General features: G+C 32.2%; 1 protein-coding gene across 2 annotated transcripts; it reads right to left on the bottom strand.

The window, feature by feature from the left end:
• Window positions 1–26,952, bottom strand: LOC130891223 (homeobox protein Hmx). Of its 2 annotated transcripts, XM_057795834.1 has the most exons (6): window positions 26,799–26,935; window positions 23,581–23,924; window positions 16,291–16,439; window positions 4,406–4,872; window positions 3,944–4,332; window positions 2,247–2,306 (listed from the first exon to the last, which is right to left on the bottom strand). In XM_057795834.1, the coding sequence occupies exons 2-5, from the start codon at window positions 23,913–23,915 to the stop codon at window positions 3,985–3,987; spliced, it is 1,299 nt and encodes a 432-aa protein (XP_057651817.1). In that variant the 5' UTR covers window positions 23,916–23,924; window positions 26,799–26,935; the 3' UTR covers window positions 2,247–2,306; window positions 3,944–3,984. The 2 variants fall into 2 exon arrangements, with proteins under 2 accessions (XP_057651818.1, XP_057651817.1); XM_057795835.1 differs by having other exon boundaries at window positions 1–4,332; window positions 26,799–26,952.
• Window positions 26,953–27,209: the final 257 nt, after the last annotated feature.

Genomic DNA, 27,209 nt, shown 5'->3' with positions numbered 1-27,209 from the left:
TATTAAGTAGATATTCCATTTATGATAACAACAATTTTACTACACAATTACACATGTATTAATAACTTAATAATTTTTGGCATATTAGGTAACCAGATGCATACAAATTTTAATATATACAAATACCTAAAGGAATAAATACATTTACAAAAACTATTTACAATAAATTATTCATATAAATACAGTTTGCACAAGTAGCAAGAAAATTACAGAACATAAGTTTAGCGAAAATAAATGTTATGATAATGAATCACAATTTTATAGTTATTCATTCATTAAAAGACGAATCGCAGGTATCCGAAAATCACAAATATCAATTTTAATATTTAAAAAAATTTTAGAACTTAGCCACTCTCAAAATATTAAACATACATCTAAGGAGAAGTCATATGAGAACTTGAGCTATCAACAAAATGATTATTTTGAAACTGATTCAAGTTCCTGAATATTACCTAATAAAATTGTCTCTTTGAACTCAATTTTAGATTTGACAAGATATTGCAATGTGTTTAAAGTATTAAGATCAGTGAAGTAAAGTGAATTTCGAACCAAGAAGTCATTTATTCTGTTAGTAAGCTTTATATCGCTATAATATGAAGTATTATAGATAGTTTAGACTTAAAAATGAGACCCATATCAACAAATATCATCGGACGGTCAAGACATAGAGTTAATATTACAGATAGAGAGAGCGATATATAGAAAGAGAGAAAAAACATCGGTTTACCACTCTCTATTTCTCTCTAATCCTAACTGCGACGTGGTGACAATCTAATGAGAATAGAGGGAGATGAAGAGTTATATGCCGATATTCTTGCTCTCTTCATCAGGAGTTCGACCCCATTTAATAAGCTTCTATTCCTTGCTCTCTCTATCTTTAATAGTAATAATACGGCTCAAGAACAGTATAGTAAATTTGATAATGTCATCACCTTAGATTTACTACTGGTACGTATCTTTAACGAAGACTTTAAATAATGAGGAAGCCCCGAACTTATTTCCCCGAGTAACTCCTCATGGACTTAAAAACATTTAATATAAGCTGGTATTAATGCATTAAATTGCCTTACGTTCGTCAAACTGGTGATAGTAGAGAGATCTTTTAAGAAACCTTGTCGGTTCATGTTTATAAAGTAACAAAAACCAAAATTTAGGAGATTTAGTAGAACTTTTCTATATTCTTTAGATGTTGAATATTTCACTAGTAAGAATTTGAAATGCTTAAGAAGAGTATTTACATTATTGATGAATGCGTTGTTTTTCTGCTCGAAGCAGAGCTCAATCTTTATGAATCAATAGTACGAGTATATTACACAACTAGGGAAGATAATTTGAGATTTCTGCATTGCTCTCAAACTTCTGCTGGTGCAATGTATACTATTTTTCTTTATAGACGGTCAAAAGCAAGTACGCATAGTTTACACGTATTTCGAAACAGAATCTGTAGCTTTCTGCCTCGTAATAGTTGCAAAGTATGCGTACTTTTGATCGATGTATGGACAATAAGAATTTTTGTTATTTTATTTATATCATGTAATGTTGAACAGAATTACTTCAAACAAAAACGTGTATATTTCTAAAATTTGAATTCCGATCCAGACCCTCTGCGTTTTTTTTCTGGTGCGAATGAGAGGGTATGAGAATGAAAATAAAGTGAAATCTGATAAGCTAGAAATGAATACAGAATAAATCGAGAGTGTGGATGGCTAGCACTCCTGCTACCTTCGCTTGCCAAGACTCGTATATAGAGCCTCTAGGAGGCGCCTCGTGAGAATCTGGATCGAACATAAGAGATTATCAAAATCTAAAATTAAGCCAAAAGTATAATTTTGGTGTATGTTTCGAAGGCTACAAAAATATATCTTCAACATTTCATAAAAGTGCATGGAAATAAAATTGTTCTTCTATATTAAGCAAAATAAAATATTCTGTAATTTTTTGCAAAAAATTAAACATCAAGCGCAAAGTTATGAAAGATCTATTTGCACATAAACCCATGTTTCAAAATTTACAATTAATTACAATGTACATATCACTTTGTTGATTAATAACAATTGGTATTCTGGAAATGGTAATATAGGAGAGTTCTCGCAAATTGGGTTAAAAAAAAACTCAAGTAAATATTATCTTCCTATGTTGTATTTGAAACACCTCGTATTTCGAAGTTTCCTTCATTGAACATTGCAGTCGTGGATGGAATAACAACATTTGTTAATATAGTTAAATTATGTAAAAATTACTAAAGCCTCAAGTTTCCTTTTACTTTGCTTAATCCTCCCATGCGTTTACTGTTCACCATAAATGGGCTAGACAAAAAAAATGTCATATAAAACTACTGACCCATAATTCATTGTATAAATTTGTTATTATACTGGAAAGTTATATGCCAGGATAAAAAGAACTGTATAGAAATGTAGCTGAGAGACATTTAGCGTTCTAGTCTTTCATGAGCGATGTTGTCTCCAAGAACAAAATATTTCAAAATCCTAATGTATCCCTTTCATAGTATTTCGGTTGCATGTCGAGATATGAAAACTTCGACACGCATAATTTCATTTTGTAACGTTCACAGTTTTCTCTTGAGATTTTCCAATTGTTATGCTTTCTCTTTACAATATTTTCTATTTAGTTCAAATTGACTTTACAGGGTGATTGATTAGTGAGATAAAATTCAGTGCCTCCTTTGTCCTTTGAGATATCAATTTGAAAATTTGAATGATTGTGACCATCATTAGTCTACATATTTTAAAATTATTTTCAATCTTAAATGGTGTATTTGCAATTAGTTTGACTTAACAATAACAATAATGTAGAGTTGTGATGGGTTGTACGGTATTTAAAGTGAAAACCAGTATTCCATAAAAATCGTAACAAGTGCAATACCCTGTAAAATATAAGAGAAATTCAAGAATCAAAATCTGCTCCGGTCAAAGCATTCGAATAGTAGTGGAAACTTTGGAAACTTATTCATTTCTTCAATATTCATCAAATCTAATACAGTGTGAATCCAAATACTAATACATTATTTTCCCGATTTCTTTTTAATTGAATCACTCTGTATTTTATGTGAGTATCGGAATTGGTTGAATTGCTACAAAGAATAAAGGTGAACTTTATCACACTAATAAATCGTCCTTTGTAACATTTATCCAACCAATTTCAAAAAACATTTTATAATTCAAAACTATGTGTTACAAAAACCAATAAGGACGATCTGGCAAGTACTACAAATGTACTTTGCATTGTACCATTATAACAATGTCTCATTGTAGTACAAATCTTTGAAAGAAATGAAAAAAGAAACTTCCTTATATGTAATTAAATATATAAATACATAATAGCAAATATAGAAGATAACTTCGTGGATGATGAGGTACCATCAACCAAGTGAATAGTTTTAAATGCTTTGGCACAACTAGCACAAGGAACAGCTTAGGTACAGATATAATTAGAAGTCGTATTATCAGCGCTAATAGAATCGTCAGATGTTACAATAGCCTAGGTGAGACCAACTCCAATTTAAAAGCGTATGGAAAGAATAATTGAAAAGAGAAATCAGAAATATATGGTATAGGAAAATAAAATACATAGTGGCTATGCATGATGCTTATTTTGGATAACGATTTATGGAGACGGATAGAAAGGAGGCTTTATTTTTCAGGTATTATAAAAATGTAGCTCAAGTTGAACTGAAACAAATTGAGTATTAAAGAAGATCAAATTAAATGAAAAAAAGTTTACAAATCACTGGTTATCCGTTGCTGTACTGATGTTACCGTGGACAAGAAGAAAAAAAGTTATTATCTACCACATACCTCAAACTTAAGCGCATATATAAAAAAAAAATCATTTTACGTTCTAAGCATGATTGGATTTGCGCTTGCTCTTTTTCAATATTAGTGAAACACAAACCAGTTCTTAACTTTTTGTCACATAGACTCACCACTATTTCCAGATTACACATTAATGTCCAGTTTCTCTAATTCAGACTAATCCAGACATAGGCGGCCTACTCACAGGACTAGAAGGTAAACTATGTACAGCTGCAGCTACCGCAGCTTGATGGTGATAATACAAACTACTTGGATATGCGGGTGAAGATACTACGGAACCACTTCCATTGTTCGCACTATCTCTATTTTCTAATTGATGATGAAGACTTAGTGGATGATTTTGATCGAAAGGGTGTCGTATTGAAGAGTTAGCTGATTCGTGATAGAGAATTGGAACTCGGACTAAACGCTGCGCCGCGTGTGCCATGTTTGCAGCTTCTAATTCGGCAGCTAGTTGCCTTTTCCATTTGTTTCGACGATTTTGGAACCATATTTTTACCTGTAACAAGAAAGTGCTGTTTAATCCATTATTATAGAAAGAAGTCACTTTTTCACATTGAAATTATAATTACCTGGGTTTCTGTCAAATGTAAACTAGCAGCCAGCCCCGCTCTCTCCGATGAAGACAAATACCTTTTCATATCGAAGGTACTTTCCAACTGAAACACCTGTGATCTGGAAAACACCGTTCTCGTTTTCTTTTTCCTTTTGTTAGACATGGAATTGCCGGGACTCATACTAGCACAGTTATTCTTTTTATCTTTATCATTATCGTAATCACTTTCTTCATCTTCGACGTCTTCTTCGATAACAAGATTCTCGTTTTCTCGATACGGACTTTTCGATCTGATGTTTATGTAGTTTTGGTCTAGGAAAGCTGGATGGGAGGAAGATAGGACATTTGAGTTGTTCGGACTGGAAGGTGGCGATCTCGGATTATCTGATGGAGAAGATGGGCGAGAAGAACGACTTTCTGGATTTGTAAGTGGTCGAGCATGTGGAGAAGCTGGCGGACTTTGATCTTCGGTAGTTGAACCTCCTGTAAAAAATACGAAATGATTATTATCAAATTAATATCAATTTTTGAAAACCTGCTTATTGTTTGAGAAGTAATAAACTTTAATAAGATGGGTTTAGCAGCACACAGCTGCAGTGAGTATTCTATTAAAAAAACCGTTACACATTATGATATTATAATGATGGTTTCAAATTCCACGTACATTTATAAAAAAAAACAAGTAATAATGATGATGATATTGATAATTTCAATTGAGCTAATGCTTATATTGTTCTCCATTGACTATTATGTAATAACCTAAAAGCGAACTAAATCTTTCTGCATATTCCTAACTTGAAGCGATAATAATTCATTTCTCTCTTTAATAAGCGTCTGCTGCAATCTCTGCTTTGGAAAGAAGCAATGGAATAGATGAAGGAAATTGGAACAAACATAATCATTAATACCCTATTCTACTAAGCCGTAGAAGGGTGTATAAATTATACAAGGCTTGCTGCTTAAGTTTTGAAATATGGCATCACTGATATAAATATGTCAAATCTAACATTGCTATCATAAAGTTTGACATTTATAATGGTGAACGTATTCAGAACGTATTGTCCTATGAGTGCTATTTGAGTTATTTATAGATACTTGAAGCATTCATTTAGATCAAAAAATGGAATTAAATCGCGAACATTCTCTTGTGATGATTTTCTATGATTTTCGACGTGGATTAAATCAACAGAAGTGTGCCGATCAACTCGCTTCGAATGATGATGATGCACCATATAGAGCTACCGTGTTTCGAAGGTTTCCCGTTTTTTCCATTTTGGTCGCACTTCGCTACAAGATGAATTTCGTGAAGGTCATCCAAAATCAGCTGCTAGAAGTCAGAAAACATTCAACCGCAATGTTCAAAAGACGTCTATAAAATTTTGACAGTCGACTAATCATGGAGCTATGCATATGAACTCAAAACTAAACAACAATCTACTGTATGGGGCTTTCAAGAAGAGTCAAATCCAACAAAAGTTGTTCGCGCATGAAGTAGTTTGAAGCAATTGATTGCCTGTTTTTTTAAAATAACTGGACATGTTGCCACAAGGAAATCACTACAACAATGCAAGCTCTCAAACAAAAACGTTTTTGAACAGTCAAAACATCGAATTGATGGTTCATCCGCAATACATTCCTTGTTAAATATCCAATATTATAGCTGATCAAAAATAAATTACGAGGTGAACGCTTTTCTACACCTGAAGGCGGTTGATTCGTTAATATACATACATACATTGGCAAAAGTATATTGATCTCACAGAAGAATATTTTGGAAAACAATCAAGCCATATCCAATTATAAATATTCTTTTTTATTTTTCTATATCAAAACTCGTATATACTTAGCCAGTTTCATTTTGTAAAGTTTGCTTATGTGGAAATTAGTGAAATGATTAAGCTCTGGCCATCTCGATGAGAAAACGCACCATTTTGTTGAGTGTGGTTGAATATGGCTCTCCCTTATCTCATTCCGACAATATAGAAGAATTTTGTTAATTTGATTCGCCATTTGAAATTATTGCTTTGTTTAGTTACTCTATAATTTGATCACAATACTACAGTATTCTATCAGGATCAGCTTTTAGTACTTCCTATAGTTATTTTAAAGTTATACTATATATGTTGGGTAGAGATACCTATGAGGATTTCTTTGAAGAACTAGTGATAGATTTTTTTGATATTCTGAGGGCAGTTCGACAATTAGTACATGTTTCCTTTAAATGTCCGTTTACTTGAATTGTCTTCTTATTTTACCTAAAGGACTTTCGATTTGAAATTTTCACTCAAATATTTATAACAACAACTGATCAATTCCATATACACATTTGGGATGGCGTTAAGTGTGTAAGAAAGTTCCAATTAGTATGATTTCATTGAAAAAATAATACATTTATTAGTATTTACGTATGAAATGTAATGTAAATGAAAAGTTTAATATTTTTCTATTTGTATAATTCACCTGGAACGATAAATAAATGTTTTCTTAACACGTATATTGACTAAAAGAGCTCAGTTATATCTGCAATTAACATATGTTTAAATAACCTGTGTAAAACACTGATAAAATATTTCAAAATTCAGTTTTTGATGATTAACTTTGGTCAGAATAAAGAGATGATCTGTTTTTTAAGAAATTTATATAATTCCTCCGGTATAAGGATATTTGTAGACGTACTGGTGTTTAAAGGTAGTCACGCACTTGTGTATTGGACGAAGCTTTCGCAACGGACGGATGGAATCTATTTCTTCGGCTGCGCACGCAGCGAGCTCCACAAATTACCGACTCCGAGGTCTCTCGCCAATCGTGAGTTTGAGTGGCATCCTGTGTCTGCGGAGCTCTCGTATGTTTGGTTTTTGACTTCCTTTATTATAAAAATTTTTATTTTTGTGAAATGTACAGTATGGATATTGAAGGAATTATAATAATTTCTTGCTTGCTGGCAGAAGAAGAAGAGAAAGAGCATAAGCTGGCCAGAAAGCCCTCAATTTGGGTTTATCAAATTAATCAGAAGGGACAGAAGTATGGAACGAAATCATTGAAATAAATGCATTGTTACTTACTGCGATGGTTCATCCTCCTTCCCTATCTCTTCCCAAATATTGTCTCTGCGTTATTGATTGGAGTATTGAGGGTTCCTCAGATTATATAACTCTTCATACTCCCGCACGATCACAATTAACTGAGCTGGATCCATCTCAGGTAACAATCCAGTTATAATAAATAATATATAGATAGACCACACGAAGTCCAGCACGTGCTAAACGTCGGACTGAATATTCTAACTACAATCGGCTCCGTACACAGAGAAAGAAGGGGTAGCGCATATTCCAGGAATTCCTGATACTGTTGATACTCCGTACGGATCATTCGGAATGAATTCATTTGAATCAATGTTTCAATTTTTTTAATCAGATTCGGAAAATCCGATCCATCCAATGCGTGGGTGTGCTCTGTCCGATGACGACAAGTGCGTGACTACCTTAAGGAACGCTTGCTGCTTCATGTAAGATGGATATTATGGAGAAGAAGAAGTGATTTTTTGCGTTGATTGCCAATCCATAAAAATCTTTCTGTTTGATTATGTAGGTAGCAGAATTTCTTTTTTAGCATGCGGATAACTCTAATATGTTAACAAGAGTACGCATTTCGTCTTCATTTAATGAATTTGTAGTAGTCATAGTATTTACCTTGTATGCGAAACAAACAGAACTCACGTTATAAATTCACGCGAGGCACCAAACGGCACAATTGATATTTCTAAAAACAAATAGTAGCTAAACATCATCTACTTGCACCAAATTAATACATTTGATATAATTTTACCCGAATAATATTACATCCACTTGTCAATATTATTCAATTGAAAAAAGTACGAAGAATTAATATTCTCTTCGTAATCCATAGATTCTGTGAATGTTGTTGATAAATTCGTCTAAATCACTTTTATCTAGAGAACTAAAATTTACTAATAAACCCGTTGTCAAGTATATATCCAGATGAAAAAAAAAATTATTCCCTATTGCCCGTATAAACCCCAAATTCATGTACAATAACGGTTTCGAAGAAAGACATCATTAATCAACGAAAATTAACCATTGAGATAAGAATCCGATTACATTTGAAACATTAATTTTTTTCAAAAATATTTATTCATTCATTAAGTGAGGCGAAGTGTTATTTTTAGCTAACGGGATAACCATCAAACGAATGGACATTTTGGTCATTTACGAGTATCAAACAAAGGCATTTACCCCGTGAGACACCTGGTATCCAATGTTTTTGCACGTTTTATAAGTTGGATGACCGAATTAATTTCCATTTATTAAATAACGTCCCTCAATGTAGTTTTTGGTTTTAGAATACAGAATATTTTCGGATACATAAAAGTGATGTATATATAATTGTGATAGAATTCGGTTAATAAATCAGGATTTAAGAGTGATACCAGATCAACAACAACAAAAATCTGATATAGAAGAGTTTTATAATATGCAAGCCATAATAAATCATACTTCAATGACATTATCTTGTTCTTTAATATTAATATAATAATAAATATTAATCTCCAATAATCAAAAAATGGTATATTGTTAGTCTTTTCCTCACACAGTTCTTGTAAGAGAAAAGTATGCGGGGTATTGCACTACCGGCTTCAATAATATCAAAATAATTGTTTATTTTGTAGTAATTTTTAACAATATTTTGCTAATATTTTCAGTTGATGGAATATATAAATTTTTGTTTCATTCGAGTTCTCAGTTCGAATAAACAGTTAGTTGCAGGTATAAAAGAAAGCATTTCATTAAAAAATTCTTAATTTTGATGCAATTGAGAATTTGAAACTTTTATAGGTGTACTTATCACCCCAACAGACTTGGAGATCGAAATCTACTAGAGTGTATAAAATAATCGTATTTATTTAAATTATCCAATAGAGCCAGAAATTAACCAAATCGCAGAGGTTCAAGAAATGAATTGTGCCCAGTTTGTGTATAAAATTCTTCTAAATAATAATTTGGTTCAAAGTGTGTGTGGAATTATTTGAAAAAGACTAAGAGAAAACAATTTTTTAGATAAAGTTGGGATTGCACACATATATTCAGGAGATTGATAAAATCTAGGATGTATACAGGGTGTTTCTATATTCGACCGACTACGCTCTACTACAGAAAGATCTCAATAAATTATTCATTTTGATATAGGAATACGAACCACCCTTACGGGGCCATCCTTACGAACATTTTAAATCAAAATAAAAACTGCCGTAAATCAAGAACGCCTTTAATTTTTTTTTTCAAAAATGGTACCAATATGCTCTTCAATAAAGTAATATTTTGACATAAACAAAGACACGCTTTTCAATGACAAAACGGTGTAATAAGTGCATTGAAGTAAGCGACCAACAGTTTGAACAACTACTGTAACTTTGTCAATTTTGTTATTGTTTTAATAAATTTTGGTTTGAAATTGAGATTATGAATAATTTTTATTTGTTTTGAACTACTTTACGCTTAATAATTATCCGAAATTAAATGAATAATTAATTTGTAAATTCTTGCAGACTTTTGTTTAGAGGCAAATTTCTACAACACTGTTCATTTTAGCTCCAAAAAGGCTGTAGTTTCTTAATTAAAAAAAATCAGGCAATTTAAAACAAAATTAAAAAAAAAATAATTTGTTCCAGTGGCGTGAAAAATAGGGGGAAAAAGTGATAACTAACCCTGACAGCGCACCACTGGTTAAATTTTTCCAATGTTTGTTTGTGTCAAAATATTACTTTATTAAGGACCATATTGGTCATCAAATTTGAAAAGAAAATTTAAAGGTGTTCTTGATTTATGGCAGATTTTTTATTTTTATTTAAAATTTTGAACACCCTATATGTCAGCAACTGGGCCCCGTAAGGGTTCGTATTCCTATATCAAAATGAAATCATTTATTGAGATCTCTCTGTGGTTAGGTTAGGTTGTCGGTCGAATATAGAAACACCCTGTATATTAGAAGGAACGGATGTCGTTTCTGCGTTTATCGATATAGAAAAAATTGAAGTACCGACAACTGCAAAAAGTAGGGAATATTCAAAACACAGAGAATCGAGATTCAAAGTACCTATGAATGAATGAATTTATAATGAAAAGGAGAGTAAAATTTCAAGCCAATTGCTATTTATGACTGAATAAACTATAGAAAATAATAACAGAAAAATATAGGTTTGCTGCAATTTTTGTCGCACAAGTGCTGTATTTAAGAAAAATATCTAGTTACGTTTGGCATAACAAATGTCAATCAGATAAATTTCCTAATCTTCTCAATCAAGAAGTACACAACAATAAGTCAGAACCTACAGAAGAAATAGTATAAATTAACATAACGGAAGAATCAGAAATAAAAATTAGTAGACAAGAGATAGAACATGCAATCACAGATCTAAAGAATGGAAATGCACCAGTTCGAGTTAAGTCAAAACGTCGATTTTTTATCAATCTCTCAAAAATTATTAAAAAAAATTCATTTTTAAACAGAAAAGACCTAAAACCAAAAATATTCAGAAACATTAATATATCAAAAGGTCTAAGAAATAAGAAAACCTTTGCTATATCTCATAAGTACATAGAATTTGAGAAATTCATGAATCATCAAAGTGTAATATTTTGAATATGTTATATAATATAGATGTATTGTACTGTAATTTTCATTATTGAATGAGAAGTTTATTCTTTTAACACCCCACAACAATTTAGTTTCGAATTGCATGTTCAAATTAAAACCTGAAAACTGATATCTAGTAATTGCAGCAAATTGTGAAACGGCTTCAGTCGACTTACAAAGAATTGCGTAATCAAGTTTAAGGCGATTAGAAACCGGGTATTTACGGGGGGTTTGGAAAGTATTTTTATTGTTAGGACTGATTTTCAGAGTTAATGCGTCGCAGTTGAGGGGCTTGCGATTATTAGCACAAGACGTAACCAATGGTAGACATATTAAGGGGTAACAATAACAGCTATTTCGTTTTTATTAAGATCATATAATAGTACACAAACATTACAAAATGATTTATATCTTTTGCATGTAGAGCATTTGATAATTCCTTAATTCAAAGACCAGCTCTCACAGAGGTAACGTCAGTATTGGGGAATGATAAACCTGACCAAAAGATCGTGATGCAAATGATCAAAATCAAATATACCGGTATAAAATCGAATTCTAAAAAGATTTTACTTCGATTTATCATTACCACAAGCTAATGATGTGGTAGAAGTATTTGTTTTTAGATATATAAGGTCGATCAAAGGTATAAATATCATGTTTTAGTTGACTAGATTTTAGTCAATTTAATTAAGCCCACTTGTAATCAATGTAATCGTAAACAGCCAGTCTGTAAATTTTGAGATGTCATGGAATTAGAGTAGTTAGAGTTGGCACTGCACTTTTAAGTACCACGATCTTCAAGTAAGGAGCTGTGATTACAGGTGAGTCGCTGCTATTATAGAGTAAATAGTCATTTGTGGGAACGATTTGTCATTCAAATATAAATTTATCGAGAGAACATGTGCGAGCTATGCTCTACTTGTATTTCAAGGTGAATTTAAATTAACAACAAAGCCTTAGAAGTTCTTCACGAGCAACTGTGTTTCGCTGTTATTGTAAATTTGAAAAGGTCGGATAATTGCTAGTTAATCAGGTCCCTGCTCGCTTATTTTTGAATATAGTGAGAAAAAATCCAAACAATTTTATCATATTCCTACCCCACTGGAAAAATCTGTGTGGATTCACCAGATTTACCAACACTAATAATGGTGAAAAATCAAGGAACTTATGTACGCAGCTTTCTTTCGTTGTACAAGAATAGTGAAAGTAATTAAGCTTGAAGAATAACGTACAGCAAACTGGTACATCACAAAATGTTCATCTACAGCTCTTGGGTCAATTTTCTGTGATGTGTGATTTCTGACCATTTTTCATACCAAGGAAACTTTCAAGTGGTCAATCCATTTTTGAGAACATTTCAAAAAATGACAGGCCGTCTAAAGTTGTCCTTACAAAAGTGCATTGATGTACGTAATAATTACTTTATACATAAATAAAATCATTTTTCTGAAAAGATTCATAGTTTTCTTGTGTTTTGTATTTATCGTAAGAATGTCGTCACGAGAATTAAGAATTAGGGTAAGGTCGCCTAAGAGTAAGTATCGTGAGTTTATAGGAAATAAGTAATGTCCAAGTGTTTTAATACACATTTTCCAATATCTCATGTCAAAGGTAAGTTATATTAAAAATTTTACTGAAATCTGTCCAGCCCAAAGTGAATTATTAATGTTTCGGCTATCTATTTTATGCATTTAATTCGTAAGTATAAGTTCGATAAAAGGTTATGTTTACGCCGGTATCCTGAACCGTGGAGCTGGTGTATCTTCAGTTTGACTTTATGCGTTTTTCACGCTACAATAGACTTATTTAGTGTCGATAATTCAGTTTTAATTCGAGATGGATTGAAATCCAATAGTCCGCAACGACGATTTCTCCAAGAGTACGCGTGCGTTCTCTTGTTTCTTTTTTACAGTTTACTATTTTTGGATTTTGTCGTGGATGGGTCCTTTCTATAGACAAAAAGTGACCAATAATTTAAATGTACACAGAAAATTTTGGATGAAATAAAAGAAAAAAGTAACAATGGACAGTCCAAAAGATCCTTAACCAGAGAATGAGGTATAAATGAAGCAACACTTAGAAAACGGTTGAAATCAAGACATATTCCCACATATTTAGGTAGTTTTAAGCCCGTCTTTGATTCAAAGCAAGAGCGTTATTTAGTAAACAAAATAAAACAGTTGGATGAACGTTTTGACAATCAAAGAATTACGAGCAGTTGTATATCAATTCACAGAGAAAATAAAGTTAAATAATCCTACAGCCAGAAAAGTGACAGATGGATGACTATGAATCTAGGAAAAGTCATTACTATATCTCAAGTGGCTTCACTTTTTGGAAAAGCATATACGAAGACGGCTTCAATCAAAAATGGTGAGCACTGTTTCTCAGCAACAAGAATATGACCTTAGAAACATCATATTTTCAATGATATTGATTTTGCTCCTGCCAGCGTTTCTTAGATAATGTAATAGAAATTAGAATAGTGATAGAAGGCGAGGAAGTGGAACAAGAGTTTTTGAAAAATGCACCAAACATGCCGATAGTTTCAGCATTCGCAAACGAATCACCACAACCTGGGCCAAGTGGTTTGTCTCTTTATTGTAATGAAAATGTGTTGAGTCCGTATTACATTCCCACGGAAACCAATGATTCTACCAAAATATTCATAGACGCGACAAACAAATTGAAAACAGATAAATCACAATCTCACAATCTAAATTAACTATAACTGGTGATTACCACATCTAATCTGAAGTAGAAGGTTGTAAATTTTCTAGTTAGGTATAAGGATGAAAGGAAGGCTACAAGTAATAAGTCAGAAGTTTTAACAAGCACTCCCTGCAAGGCAGTACTTGATCAGAATTTGAAGAGAAAAATAGACAAAAGAGACTTGAGCAAAAAACCAAAAATAAAAAGGAAAAGCAAATTTATCCCAAGCTTCTGAAAAAATGAAAATCATCACCATCAAGAGAAATTTGTGAAACATGTCCTGCGTGTAATGAAGTGGACTATGAGCCCCTAGAAATAAACCTAATACAGTGCAGAACCTATAAAAAATGGTTTCATGAAATTTGCACTGCATATGAAGGACTGTATAATTATTTTTGCGATTTGTGCCCGAAAAGGGGTTGACTGCGTACTCTTGTATAACGTACTTTTGAGGGAAAGTGAGATCCAAGAGGACGAATGTTAAAAAATTTTTTATTTTATTTTTCGTTAACCATAATAGGAAGTCACTAAGTTTTGATTTGTTTTTATATTCTCATATATATCTCACTCAAATATTAAATATTTATTTTCGAAAATTGATTGAGTATAACTAATTTATAGCACAGAGAAAGTTAGCGTACTCTTAGCTCTTAGGCGACTTTGCCAGACGTAGAAACTTAGTGACTTGTTTAAAGTTAGAAAGCTTTGAGGGGCAAAATAATTGACCAAATTTGCAAAAATGACAGATGACACTTTCGACCTCTAAATTAGGGTGAAAAATGACCAAAATTATTTTTGACTGTCTCTATAAACGATATCCTAAAAACATTATCTCCCTTTCCGCATCTCCGTTTTGATTTCGTAGAAAAAAGATTCGCTACCACAGCCAGATCCTTTTATCATTAAACAAGCCAAGTAATGCCCATGAAGGAAGCACATACGATCCTGAAATTCTGGAAGGTTTGGAGATGAATATGAACAATAATGAGGATGATAACAATGAATTGAACATTTTTGAGCGACAACAAGAAGAAGATGACGAAAAAGAAGAAGAAGAAGAAGAACTAGCTTCCATTGACAATCAATTTTAATATTTAAACTCACATTTTAATAAATGTATAATACCATACTCAATGATGAATAAAAATGTGTGTAAAATCTATTTCCTTACTGTTTTTTTATTTTAAAATATATAATCCAGAATTAATAATATACTATAGTTAAATAGTTAAATATAAATAAATCATAATTAGTCCATAAATAATGGGCATTGTTCAATAATTATAATTTTTTAGTAAGTATTTGACTTTGAAGTTTAAACAAAAGATATAGAGAATTTCATACTCTACAACTTTTAAAATGAATACAAATCTCATTTGAGCAATAGAAACCGAGTTATTCGCAAAAAACGATTTTGATGACCTTTGATGACCAATACCGTAAAACACGGACACGATAACATTGGTGATTTTTGGGACAATATTTAGAACGAAAAAACAAAGATTTATACCAATTTTCAGCTTATTATCTTCCATTTTGAGGTGAAACCCATAATATGACTGGCCTATTATTTCTAAATGTTGATTAAAACTACATGGCAGCTACATGACAGCTATGTATTCTCAGAATGCATAAAAACCAGGTAACTGTAACCAAGGTAACAGAAAATTGATGTAATTATTCCTGGATTTGTTGATTAAAATTCAAATTACAAAAACTAGGTCATGTTTTATATCAAGCATAATCTCATTTGATTTGTATGTGCCATCATTAGGTATGATCCGCGACTGCATAAGTTTCACAAATTTCTTGTTGAAGTATAATAGAAAAAACAATATACACATCATAAAAGGCAATCTTACCTGCGCTTTACGTCAGGTATTAAACTATCCACGTAAGGAAACGCATCATTTCTCTCCCTTGGTATATAAATAGCTATTTTATTAACAAAATTGATTAAATGCTTCTAATTTTGATGTGATGAAAGGATATAATCTAATATTTAATTGAAGGGCATTATTTTCCTCATTTTATCCAGTTCATTACACTCTTAGTTAGAGTATTGAATGTATTTGCCTCACTAAACACCGATTTTCACGCCGTCTCTGTTTTGAAGGGCTTTCGTCGAATAGTATCAAACTTTTCGTTTTATATGGCTTCAAGAAACCATTTTGGTGCTGTTTTAAGTATCTTCGAATATGCTAGTAAATCTGTCACGGACCTGCCACTTGAGATTGTTGACATAATAACGCGAGTCGATAATTTGAAGGAAAATCTGGAAATATAAGACGAGGACATCGACGACAAAATTAAGGCCGTCCTTGAGAAACCTCACATGAGAATATTTTATTTTTAGAAATAATAAATTTTAAATCCGGTAAACGAACAACTAGAAATTAATTGTCTATAATCAGGAATGGTTTTGTGTTATTGTTTTACTCGTTTAGAAAAGATAAACTACTAATTATTTAAAATTTTGTGATTGAGATTTTGTAAATTATCGAGAGAAATCACATTTGTTGATTAATAAAGACTTACCGGTAGGACTTTGTTGTTCTTTAGGAACTTGAGTTGGTATTCTTCCCCAGTACCAAGGTAACGTTCTAGGATCCGTAGGGTTAACACATAGTGCGGCATATCTACTACTTGCTGCTGCTAGAGCTCCAAAATTAGACATTAAACCTAACCTGTAACAATATAAACTTATAAATTATCAAAGCTGATTAGTTTATCCAATAAGAAATTGCGGTTAGATAAATATATCTTTTCTCAACAAGCTGACACGCTTTGAGTTATATGCACATGTTGTATACATTATTTTTTCTACAACCTTATACAAAAAAAATGAAAATGAAATAGAAGATATTTTAAATTAAGCTCCTTGATTTAGATTGAAAGTTAATTGTAAATGATATAATTTTGTTTCTTCGCAATTTGAATATTGAAAACGCAATTGTTTTGTTTCCAGATAGATCTTCATTCAAATGGTGAATATTTGTAACAGTCAAATTGGCCTCTTGATTCTTATATGATGTAAAAGATTGGTTTCTTGTGATATTCGTGAAGCAAAATTTATTTTTGTGTTGGGAGAATTGCTCACTCACATTCCCTTCAACAGTGGATTTCCATCCTCTATGTTGTTTTAATTGAATCAACTAGAAGCGATGCCGAAGTACGCCGAAACATATGACCTGTATATTCTTCTGGATGCGTTAATCTTAAATATTTCGCATTAACGATGGAATTTTCGAAAAAGTATTTATACCAACAACTTGATTTGTACATTTTTCATTTCTATATGATAAGAAAAAGTTATTGCTGGTTGCGTTTTTAGATAGTATCTATTTAGATAGTATAGTATTTAGATATATTTAGATAGGTATCAGATTAGCATTTTTTTGATATAAATGTATTAAATTCATATTTGAACTGGTTTCTCCAATTTCTCTAATAACTGTAGAGGACTTGAATTTTTTAGACCTTCCTTCAAAATAAGCTAATAGGATGCGTTCTGGAAAGCTGTGAATATTAATCTGGTTCCGCCATTTCATGAAAGTGTTATATTCTTTTAGATAGTGTTCTTTGAATTTTTCCGGCAATAAACACTAATCAACTGTGGTAGCTAATGGAAAGCGTAACATGAAGTTAACGTTGTGGCTGTTTTTTGAATCCTTTTTTACTTTTTTTCACTGTAACCATAAACAACCGCTTTAAGCGCTAAAATCCGGTGGAATATAAGTTACTTTAGAGACAGGGCGTAGAAAACATACATTATAATTTAGTCTTCTTGCTTTATTTACAGCGATCAATCAATTACCTCCTCGGTGAGGGGGTGGATCAATATTAACGACAAACCGTTTTTTTTTCTGTAGATTTTCTTAAATAAGTTTCGAGGCTATTTTGAGAAGAAAAAATCCTCTCAGTACATGTGGAAATGAGCAATATCGCCAAGATCTTTAAAAGGTTGAGTGTGTTTGTAGATACGTCTTGGTTGCATTCTCCAAGAGCATCCCTAGTATTTATTCCATCTGCCACAAATCTAATTCAGCTTTTACAAAGATTTTCCATAAATGTCAAAGTAATGTTTTTAATTACCAAAATTAATTTGTTCTTTACAACACACAGTCGAAATTAAAGAGTTGAGAGATGATAAAGTGGCCTTATGATTTTGGAATCTTGACTGAAGCTGATAAATGCAATTTTCCAAAAGTGGAATATCATTATGGCAATTTTGAAATAAGCTTCCTGAAAACTTCAGAAGATGTTTAATCAATTTTTTAGTTCCGTCTTTGTGGTTGAATCGACGTTTTGTAAAGCTGTTAATAAATCGAAGAAGGGAGATTGAAATATTCTGCCTAGTGTATGTGTTTGGAAACAACCGTCGTAAGCAACCCAAGCTCATAACAATATCATTCGAAATGACTAATTTGAAAAAATTTTCCTATGGATATTTTGCAGAATCCACGTTAGAGCTTAAGTCGTCCAGTGTACCAACAATAGCTTCCTTAAATCTTAACAATCCATAATGATTTTTAACTGATCGAGGGGATTCTATAGTGCTTTTCAGAAGTTTCTCCGATATTCTCTTTAAACCACTTGATTCAATTTGCGGAGGAAATTTCCTACCGATTTTATTATTTCAAGAGTATTTACAATAGGCAGAACCTGGCAAGAATGACCCAGAGCTAAATTTAATGAATTTGAGCTGAAAGAAACGTATAAGGCACTAACAACTGCTTGCATGCCTGCAAAACTTCATTCCATAGTAAAAACTTTCATATTTTTGTCTGATCAAATATTCGTAATTTACTTACAAAAATTTCAATTCTGATCAAACTGCATTAGTTGAATATTTTCCTCTTGTATTCTCGAAAGTTACAAAAGTTAAAATATCTTCTCGCAAGAATATCTTGTTGTGAAACATCAGTAGTTTCGTGAAGAAGTAGTGAGAAAAATTTTGATTCAAATTTTGCAAAAGTATTTGGCTTACATTGTAATTACCTACATTTTGTATGTCTCTTTCAAGTAGGTAATGTTCATTGTCAATAGTCGCACTAGGTATTTGTTAAAAGAATTATCCTATATTCTCTCCATTTCGGGGACCAAACCCTTTTGATACCCCCTGGCTATGGAACTGGTAATAAATCAGATGTTATAAAAGAAAAGGTGAGTTTGAAGTTTCAAAAATAAAGTAAAAACTTTATTTTTGAATAAACATTGTCAACGTTTATGCAGATCAGAATTTCTGAAATAAAGTACTAACGTACTTAGGTACTACAAATGGTAACTTTCTTCAACACTATTCTTTTCAACTGCCAGTAATAAGGAAAACAGAGGAAAATAATTATTTATTGGACAAACTCAAGAGTTCGAAGTAGTAAATTTACCATAGATAAAAAAGGTAAATGCTAAAGCTATTAAATAAACTGAAAGTTACAGCAATGGATTTGAGATTCAGAATCAGGATAAAAGAACCAAAAACAGATTATTTTTATGGGGCATATTGAATGGTTTCGTTATCTGTTATTTAAAGAATAACGTTTTCGTAAACTCTGTTAGTCGCGCTTCAACATTATGAAAGTTTTTGCCATTCATGTTTTATTTTAGAATCATTTAGGTCTGAAATATACTAACTAGTGGTAAAAAAATCTAGGTTTAAGACTTTCGAGTAATGAGGTAGTTAGTGATGCTGATCACAAAGACCATTGATACAAATAAAACTATAATGATAGATTATGTGTGTTATTTATTAATGTTATAATTATTAATTAACATTTCCCAAAAATATTTTTTTTTTGAGAAAATCTGAAAAACATGTGTCTTTTGAGTAAGAAAAATAGCACTTGTACTGCACTGCTATATAGTAGGGATTGGAGATACCCTAGTGCTACAATTGCAGCATCTTCTTGAAGTGGCCCTGTCATGTTGCTGGCGACTGCACTCTAGACAAAATTATTGGGGGACTGTTCGTTTGTGACGTTAATTGCAGGACCTGGAGAAGACGCAGCGGTGCTATGAGGGCTACTAGTTGCCGATTCAGGTCTTTTTTTGACATATGCAATTATTAATAGACTTAAATCCGGACGTGAAGAAAGCTGCAGTTGCTACCATTTTTGGAATTTCCTGTCAACAACATAACTTTAGTTAATCAAATTTATTGACAAAATTCATGAAAGCGTTGTAGTCTAAGACGAGCTCTGGACAGGATACTTCAGTACCAGTACCATCGCGCTCTCTGCGGTCAACTTTTCCTCAGACTGTTTATGGATCATATATTTCGACAAAATAAATACTGATCTCTTATCTTTCTATTTTTGCAAATTTATTTTTGTATTACTAACTTGGTAATCATGTTGACCTCTTCGTAAATGCAAAAAGTAAAATATTAGCCTCACATATTTTCACTTGTAGAGGATAACTATTGACGTAATTGTCAAAATACTATGATTTCACCCTCCAAATTTTTGGTACAATTTCTTTACATTTATACCACCCAAGGCAGTTTCTACCTTAGTACCTTCTTACCGTAAATATTAAAATCAGGGCAATAATCTGACTGTGTACACATCAACTAAACCTTTTACCCTCACTTAGTGGCCTTTTTTGGCATATTTTGTTTCTGCCTTTAAATTTGTTTCTCATCAATAGAAACTCTTCCTAATAGCTTGTAATTTTGTTGAATCTTTGTTCGCAGAATGTCAAGTAAAGGCCTAATTCCATAAATAAGTTTTTCATAATCTGGGTTATTTCTGTTGGGAAATACACTATTGTCATTCACGTGCAAGTTATTTAAAAGCCAACAGAAACGGTTGAAGCTCAAGAACTTCGAAGAGTAGCTATCATGTAAATCAGGTGTTGAAGACCAGTAATGTTTGTGGCTCCGTAATTATTTTATATCCATCACCAAGTTTGAAGCAATAAAAACATCAAGCTTTACAGTTGTCGTAGGTTTTAAAGGCTTTCCGTAAAAGTTAGTATGAAAACATAAAATCTCGTGTAAATGCTCGATCCAAAAAAGAAGGAATAGTGAAAGAGCAATAACGTTCTCCGTGCTTAGACTTTCATCTATTATTTCCACACTTTCAATAAATTCACCGAATATGACCATCCTATAATTCTTTTTCCATTTTGGAGCTATTGTAGGTGGTATGTTTGTATGTTCAATGTTGGCCTCTGTAAAATCGGGATTCCGGAATACTAACCTAGATAGATGGATGTCATCATCGGAATCAAAGTCTTCATTATAGTTTACTTGAACTTCTCCAATTAAATCACCTCTCACATCGGATTTCGCTGATACTCTCTATTTTCTTCGTCATTCTCAGCACCAAAAATACTTTCGTTATTTGAAGGAATATCTTTAACAAGTTTTCTGCAATTTCTCTATATTTTAGTTTGCGCGAGTGACGCGACGTACTGAAAACAAAACGAAAAAGATATTAGCAGTAACATTCAAAAGCTTCATGTACGTAACCCGCAACAGTCACTTTATTTTTCTTGCCATTAAGCATGGAAAAACTAGAAGTATTTTCATGTAAATATGTATGAATTAGATATATTATATTACATTTATATAAAAACAGTAAAGAAATAAGCTTACTTACCCGTTTCACAGATCTTTTTATCAAACACGCGTATAAAAGTCAATTTGCACAATATAAACTTCAACGCAAATGACATGTCATTCATTCAATATACCGCCAATCGTCGCAAATTGTCAAGCGTACATAATTATTCAACCGTTTGCCGTTAGATGGCGTAGATTATAAGAAATTAGAAATAGGTGAATAGTGACACTAATACCAAGACTGAAAAAGTTAACCAAAGAATAGCTACGAGGGAAAAAACCGTCATAAATGCTATTATTAAGAATTTATAGTTTTCCGTATTTTGTTTTTGAATAAAAAATCAATACTGATGTTATAATCAGACGTTACTTTTCATCCAAGCCGTCGAAAGACGTACTTATTAAGAAAATGAGATCGATATGATTTCCTCTTTTATTTTTATTTTCATTGCCGTTTTGCTATGCCGTTGCCGTCGGTCTGTGCCGTCATATTTCAATATTCCCTCGTGGCAATCTATACTAACTTAGTCTCTCCCATTAAATTTGCATCAAGTTAAGTGTTTCTCTTCAGAAGAGAACTCCTTGAGCGGAAGAAAAGTTCAAGACTTCCGACGGAGTATTCCCTAAGAAGCTTAGTCAGCCTCGTTTAAGTGCTTCGATATTGCTACATGATCAGTAAACAACTTTGAAGTGAAAAGTATAGCCAACAAGTACTCAAAATATTGCAGATGAACGAGATGCTTTAAAATATGAAAAAATTACAGAAAAAATACTTTTCGAAAATATTATTTTTATCTTTACAATTTATTATAAAATCAAATTAGTTTGCGATATTCGTAACAATAATTCTAATGTGATGATAATTTAACTGTAAAATTTATATTTTGTATTGAATTGTAATTTAAAATGCAGGGTGTCAAGAAAAAAATGCGTGCATCGAGCGCACGTGAGTGAAGCGCACATATTATAATGGAGGGTACATCTTGCACATATTTGCAGGTATAAAGACGGTATTATCAAGCCCTGTATTGTTGCCCTGTAGAGGAGCTACTCCTATATCAGGGTCTACTCAAACAAACAACCTCCCTTACAAAAATCCTCCTTATATAACCAAGCTTTTACCAACGAATCCCTCCCTCTCTCCCTGTAATTAAGTGAAATGTTTATTACCGTAAATAGAAGAAAAATAAATATAAGAGTTGAGAGCAGAGTAACAAAGAGTTCATATTTTCTCATAAATGCGATTATAGTCATAGTCTTCTAACCTAACTTAACCTTACCTAATCTAACCTAACTTTTTTTGTGGAAAATTCAAAATACCCAATTTTTTAATTACTTCGAACCTCACACTCTGATGGTTTTTCGTTTTGTCTTAATGAGAATAATTATCAAAGTTCGCATGTTCGCCCATCTCTAGGACTCACTTCAGTAGATCGAATTTTCTTGTGCACTCCTTGCACCCCATCCGAGAAAGTGTGGTTAACTAATTATTTTAACTAATAAGTATGTATAAGATCTCCATTATGAATTACTCATCATTTGTATTGAAGACAAGTCTTACTAATTTTGTTGTAATTATTGAATTAAAATATTCTTAAAAAGTGGGTAGCCTGTTATATTTATCTCAAAGAATTTTCTCGTTAGTAGTCAAATTGTTAAAATATTTGTCTTAATTCCACAAAAGGAGAATAAGCAGAGTAAATAAAGCAGAGAAAATAAGATGCTTCCAACGGATAAGCTTTCTCGAGGCGTCTTCCGTATAATCGCTTCAAATGCATGTCGACTTCTACTATTCTCTTTCACGAACTTAATCGTAACGATATAATTCAAAGAACTTGATGGTAATTGAATGTTTGAAAACTGATAATGCGCAATAATTTGGAGTTTTAATATACATATTTTAATTCAAAATATCAATTTGTCGCGTATGATGGAATATTTATATATATATATATATATATATATATATATATATATATATATATATATATAATTTTTGTGACCCACGTCATAATTATTAGAGAAATTTGAGAATATGTAACATAAGTGCATTGCCTTTAAAAAACAAATATCTGTTTCTATTTTTCGCAAAATTTTCAAAACAACTCAATACGATTGTCGAACAGACACTAAGTATCCGAAATGGCTGAAATTTTAATGAGAATCTCTCAACGTGTACGCAAACATGTATATTGATAAGTGTATAATTATTATTTAGTTGTATTCATTCAATGTACATAATAAACATTTTCAGTACTAACCTTGAAAGTACTCCACCATCAGGACCACTCCCAATTCCACTTCCTTCTAAAACGTTTCCTCCTTGTACTCCTGACAGAAGTCCACCATTTTTCTTTATCGTCGGATCGGCTCTCGATAATATACTTGATATAGAAAAATTCGTCGATCCCCCCACACCCTTTTTATTATCTTTATCAGTCCTTTCATCGTCTTCACTAGTTTTTATCACTGGGTACGACAAACCGGAACTATGATTAATGAGACGATAGGTGTCAGGTTCGGGGGAATTATTCCTACTGGTGGATTCAGGGCTGGAAACTACATTAATTTCTGCCTCACGAGTAGGTGATGTCATTTTGTAAGACTAAAAGAAAGAAAATATTACTTAACATATGTTTGCAGTTTATAAAATTACAGATATATAAGTATAAAAAACAGCAAGATTTTGAAAGAAAATGCTTCGTGAAATGCTTTTGATAGTTTTCGAAAGCGAATATATGATTTTATTAATAAAAACATATTGTTTAATTGGATGAAAGTTGGATTGTAATGGCAAAAACATAATCGAGAATAAATTTTCTTAGCTCAAATCTTTTTGTAAAATAATACGTTTTGATATGTATTCCCCGAATATAAAATGTATTGAACTCATTTTAGGGCAAGTAATGCTCTATGCAACACCAACTGCAAGATGAAGGTACCCGGCACATCACGAAAATTCAACGTCAGAAGAGTTATGAAGCAAATGGATGATCTTTTTTGTATTCTGTCTAACATGACCTTGAAAAGAATAGTTAGGAGGCTGCAGACCAACCTGGAAGGAACCCTACTCATCCCATCAAGACAGAAAGTGGCCTACGTAGACGATGTTGATCTGCTAACTAAAAGAGAAATAGAACTTAGAGAGGACTTTTTACATTCAATGAAGAATCCAATCGAGCAGGGCTCGGTGTGAACGAAGCGAAGACAAAGTACGCGCAGCAGAGACCAAGAAGATACTACAAGCAGTGTAGACAACTTCAAATATCTTGGCTTTCTCGTAACTGAAAGCATCGAGACTGGAGAGTACTTCGCATCTATGGCCCAATCCAAGACCAAGGAGAATAGCGGATTCGTTAACGTTGAGACTTGTATGGAGAGCCCAGCCTTGTAGCAGAGATCAAGAGTGCGGAACTAAGATGACTTGATCACTTCGAACGGATGCCGGAGAGTCGAGGAATCAAACTTGCATGCTGGCAAAAGTCAGAAGACCGTAGACTACCAGGACGACCAGGCATAAGATGGCAGGACGACGTAGAACAGGGCCTAAAAGAGCTGGGCCAAAACTATAAAAATTGAGGACGGTTGTCTGGGAGGCCAAGGCTGTTCAAGGACCGTACCGCCAATTGGTTGAATCAATGGACAATTGTACTAATAATATTATGAATTAAATAACGCCGTATCAAAAAATTTAATAAACTTTTAAGCTTTATATGCTTCCAATAAGTAAGTTGAATAAATTAAATTTATGATTCTATATTAATAAAGAAAGTAATGTTGATCTTAATACAGAAGTAGTGTTTGAGGAATTTGTTGGATTTCTACATAAACTAAGATATCATGTGATAAGTACCTATGTAATTACGCAAAACTATTTGAAAATGAGTAGTTGGCTTCATTTCTTTTTGGTAATAAGAAGAGAACTGCTTAATTAGAAGGAAAGGAGTCTAGATGAAATATTTCTTAAACATATATACCTATATTGAGTGTTAAATGTAAAAGTCTAAAAAATATATATTAGTGCTAGCTGATTTTTTATTATTAAATTTGATTACTTGTTATCAAAATGTAATGTAGTCGGTCGCGTATTTTAATTGAAAATATTGATAAATAAAAACAGGAACTCTACTGATTTTGATTATGAGTCTTTAGTAGAAAATACAGCTTATTAATCTGATATCCTAGATGAACCACAAAAATTCAATTCGAAACTACAAGTCAAGGAAAAGCATATTATTAGATATAAATAGTACACAAGCCAACGTAAAATGAATATATGAAATATATCTGAACAGTCGGAAATAAGAATGGCAGTTTATTGGAGGGATGAAAGATGCAGAATTTGTAACCACCTTTAATCCCTTGAATCTGAAATCCAAAGAATTCAATTAACAAAAAACTGCATGGCTGAGAGATTTATTTTTTGGATGTAGTCGAATTTCCTAATATCTTTTCAGTCTATGGTTCATTCCAGGAAAATATAATTTTTGAAAACCACCAATTTTACTCGAACTAACAAACAATAATAGATATTAAGACAGAAAATAAATGACCAAGATAACATTGACTCAATCAAAAATTCCAAGTCAAGTATATCAAAATATGTGAATCAGTTGCACTCTCAATCATCACACAGAAAATTATTTCTAAAAATCTTTCGAATAACTACGTATTCATTATCAGGGAATTAATTAAACGAGAATTGTGGTTGAATACATCTTTTACAAAATTATTCCATTTTAAAATTATTACGTTCACACTACAACCTTCAAAATATTACAAATATTTCACCACGATTCTCGTTTAATTCTCTGATGACGAATACTCAGTTAATTGTAAGCTTGGAATATCTATTAAAACGGAATCCACGGTGGGGTTTTATTGAAACAGTCCCACAAAAATAACGTTAAAAAATAGTTACCATAAACATATAATACATAACAGAATAATAGATTATTATCTCAAATGTATTTATTACGTTCTTTCTTTCATTTTGCTTCGCAATCCCGCGACATTTTACCACTGAATTCAATCAATCGATTCACGAAAAAAATATTTCAAAATCTAATCTAATTTTTTCAGGTCAATATTATTGAATTAAAATCCAATTTATAATGAACAATAATCAAAACAATTTCGTATATTTAATGTGCTAGCTCGGAGCGTTCGCTCAATTAAGTGGTATGTAATTGTATATTTATTACCTGATATTTTAATTTGGATGGGATATTAATTCCCTGAGCAGTCATTCTACTCGTTTTATGAGCAGAATTTCCATGTTTAATGATACAGTACTCTAAACATGTAAAAGATGTACCGAAATAAAAACCAATTCTCAAAAATTGATTTCTATTTTATGTTGTTTCTTGTCTGCAAGAATATTTTGAAATGTGATGTGGCGAAATGTTGATATGAAAATGCAATTTTAAACATTTCGTTTTATATTAAACTTAGTTCTTATGATATTAATGATACTCACCGTTTTTTGCTGTTCAATAATAGTATAGAAAATCACTGCGAAATCATCTGTAATCACTAAAATATTCACAGAAACGACACAATCGAATTCGACCGTAATTCGCGTATTTTTCGCAAAACAATAAAATATCTGCGAACCGAAAGCTGGACTATGACAGAATACGTTGTAAGTATTTCGAATTGAGTTTCTGTGGACATCATAGGGCGGTTTCCACCCTAGACACTCCCCGACTCTATCAGAAACACCCCTAAATCTACCGCACTCTCTTTCCACCTCACTTTATTTAACCGTTCATCTCTTTTTCGTATATCTCTAACGGTTTTGTGATACTTCTAAACCGTGTCGCTATGTGTAAATTTGTTTTGTAGGGGCTGCAACGTGTCTCCCTCGATAGAAGGTGGGGGTGATGAG

The sequence above is a fragment of the Diorhabda carinulata genome, chromosome 3, assembly GCF_026250575.1.
Source record: "Diorhabda carinulata isolate Delta chromosome 3, icDioCari1.1, whole genome shotgun sequence".
Classification (NCBI taxonomy): domain Eukaryota; kingdom Metazoa; phylum Arthropoda; class Insecta; order Coleoptera; family Chrysomelidae; genus Diorhabda; species Diorhabda carinulata.
The sequence above is the reverse complement of the archived record's forward strand: the minus strand, read 5'-3'. Positions and strand labels throughout refer to the sequence as shown.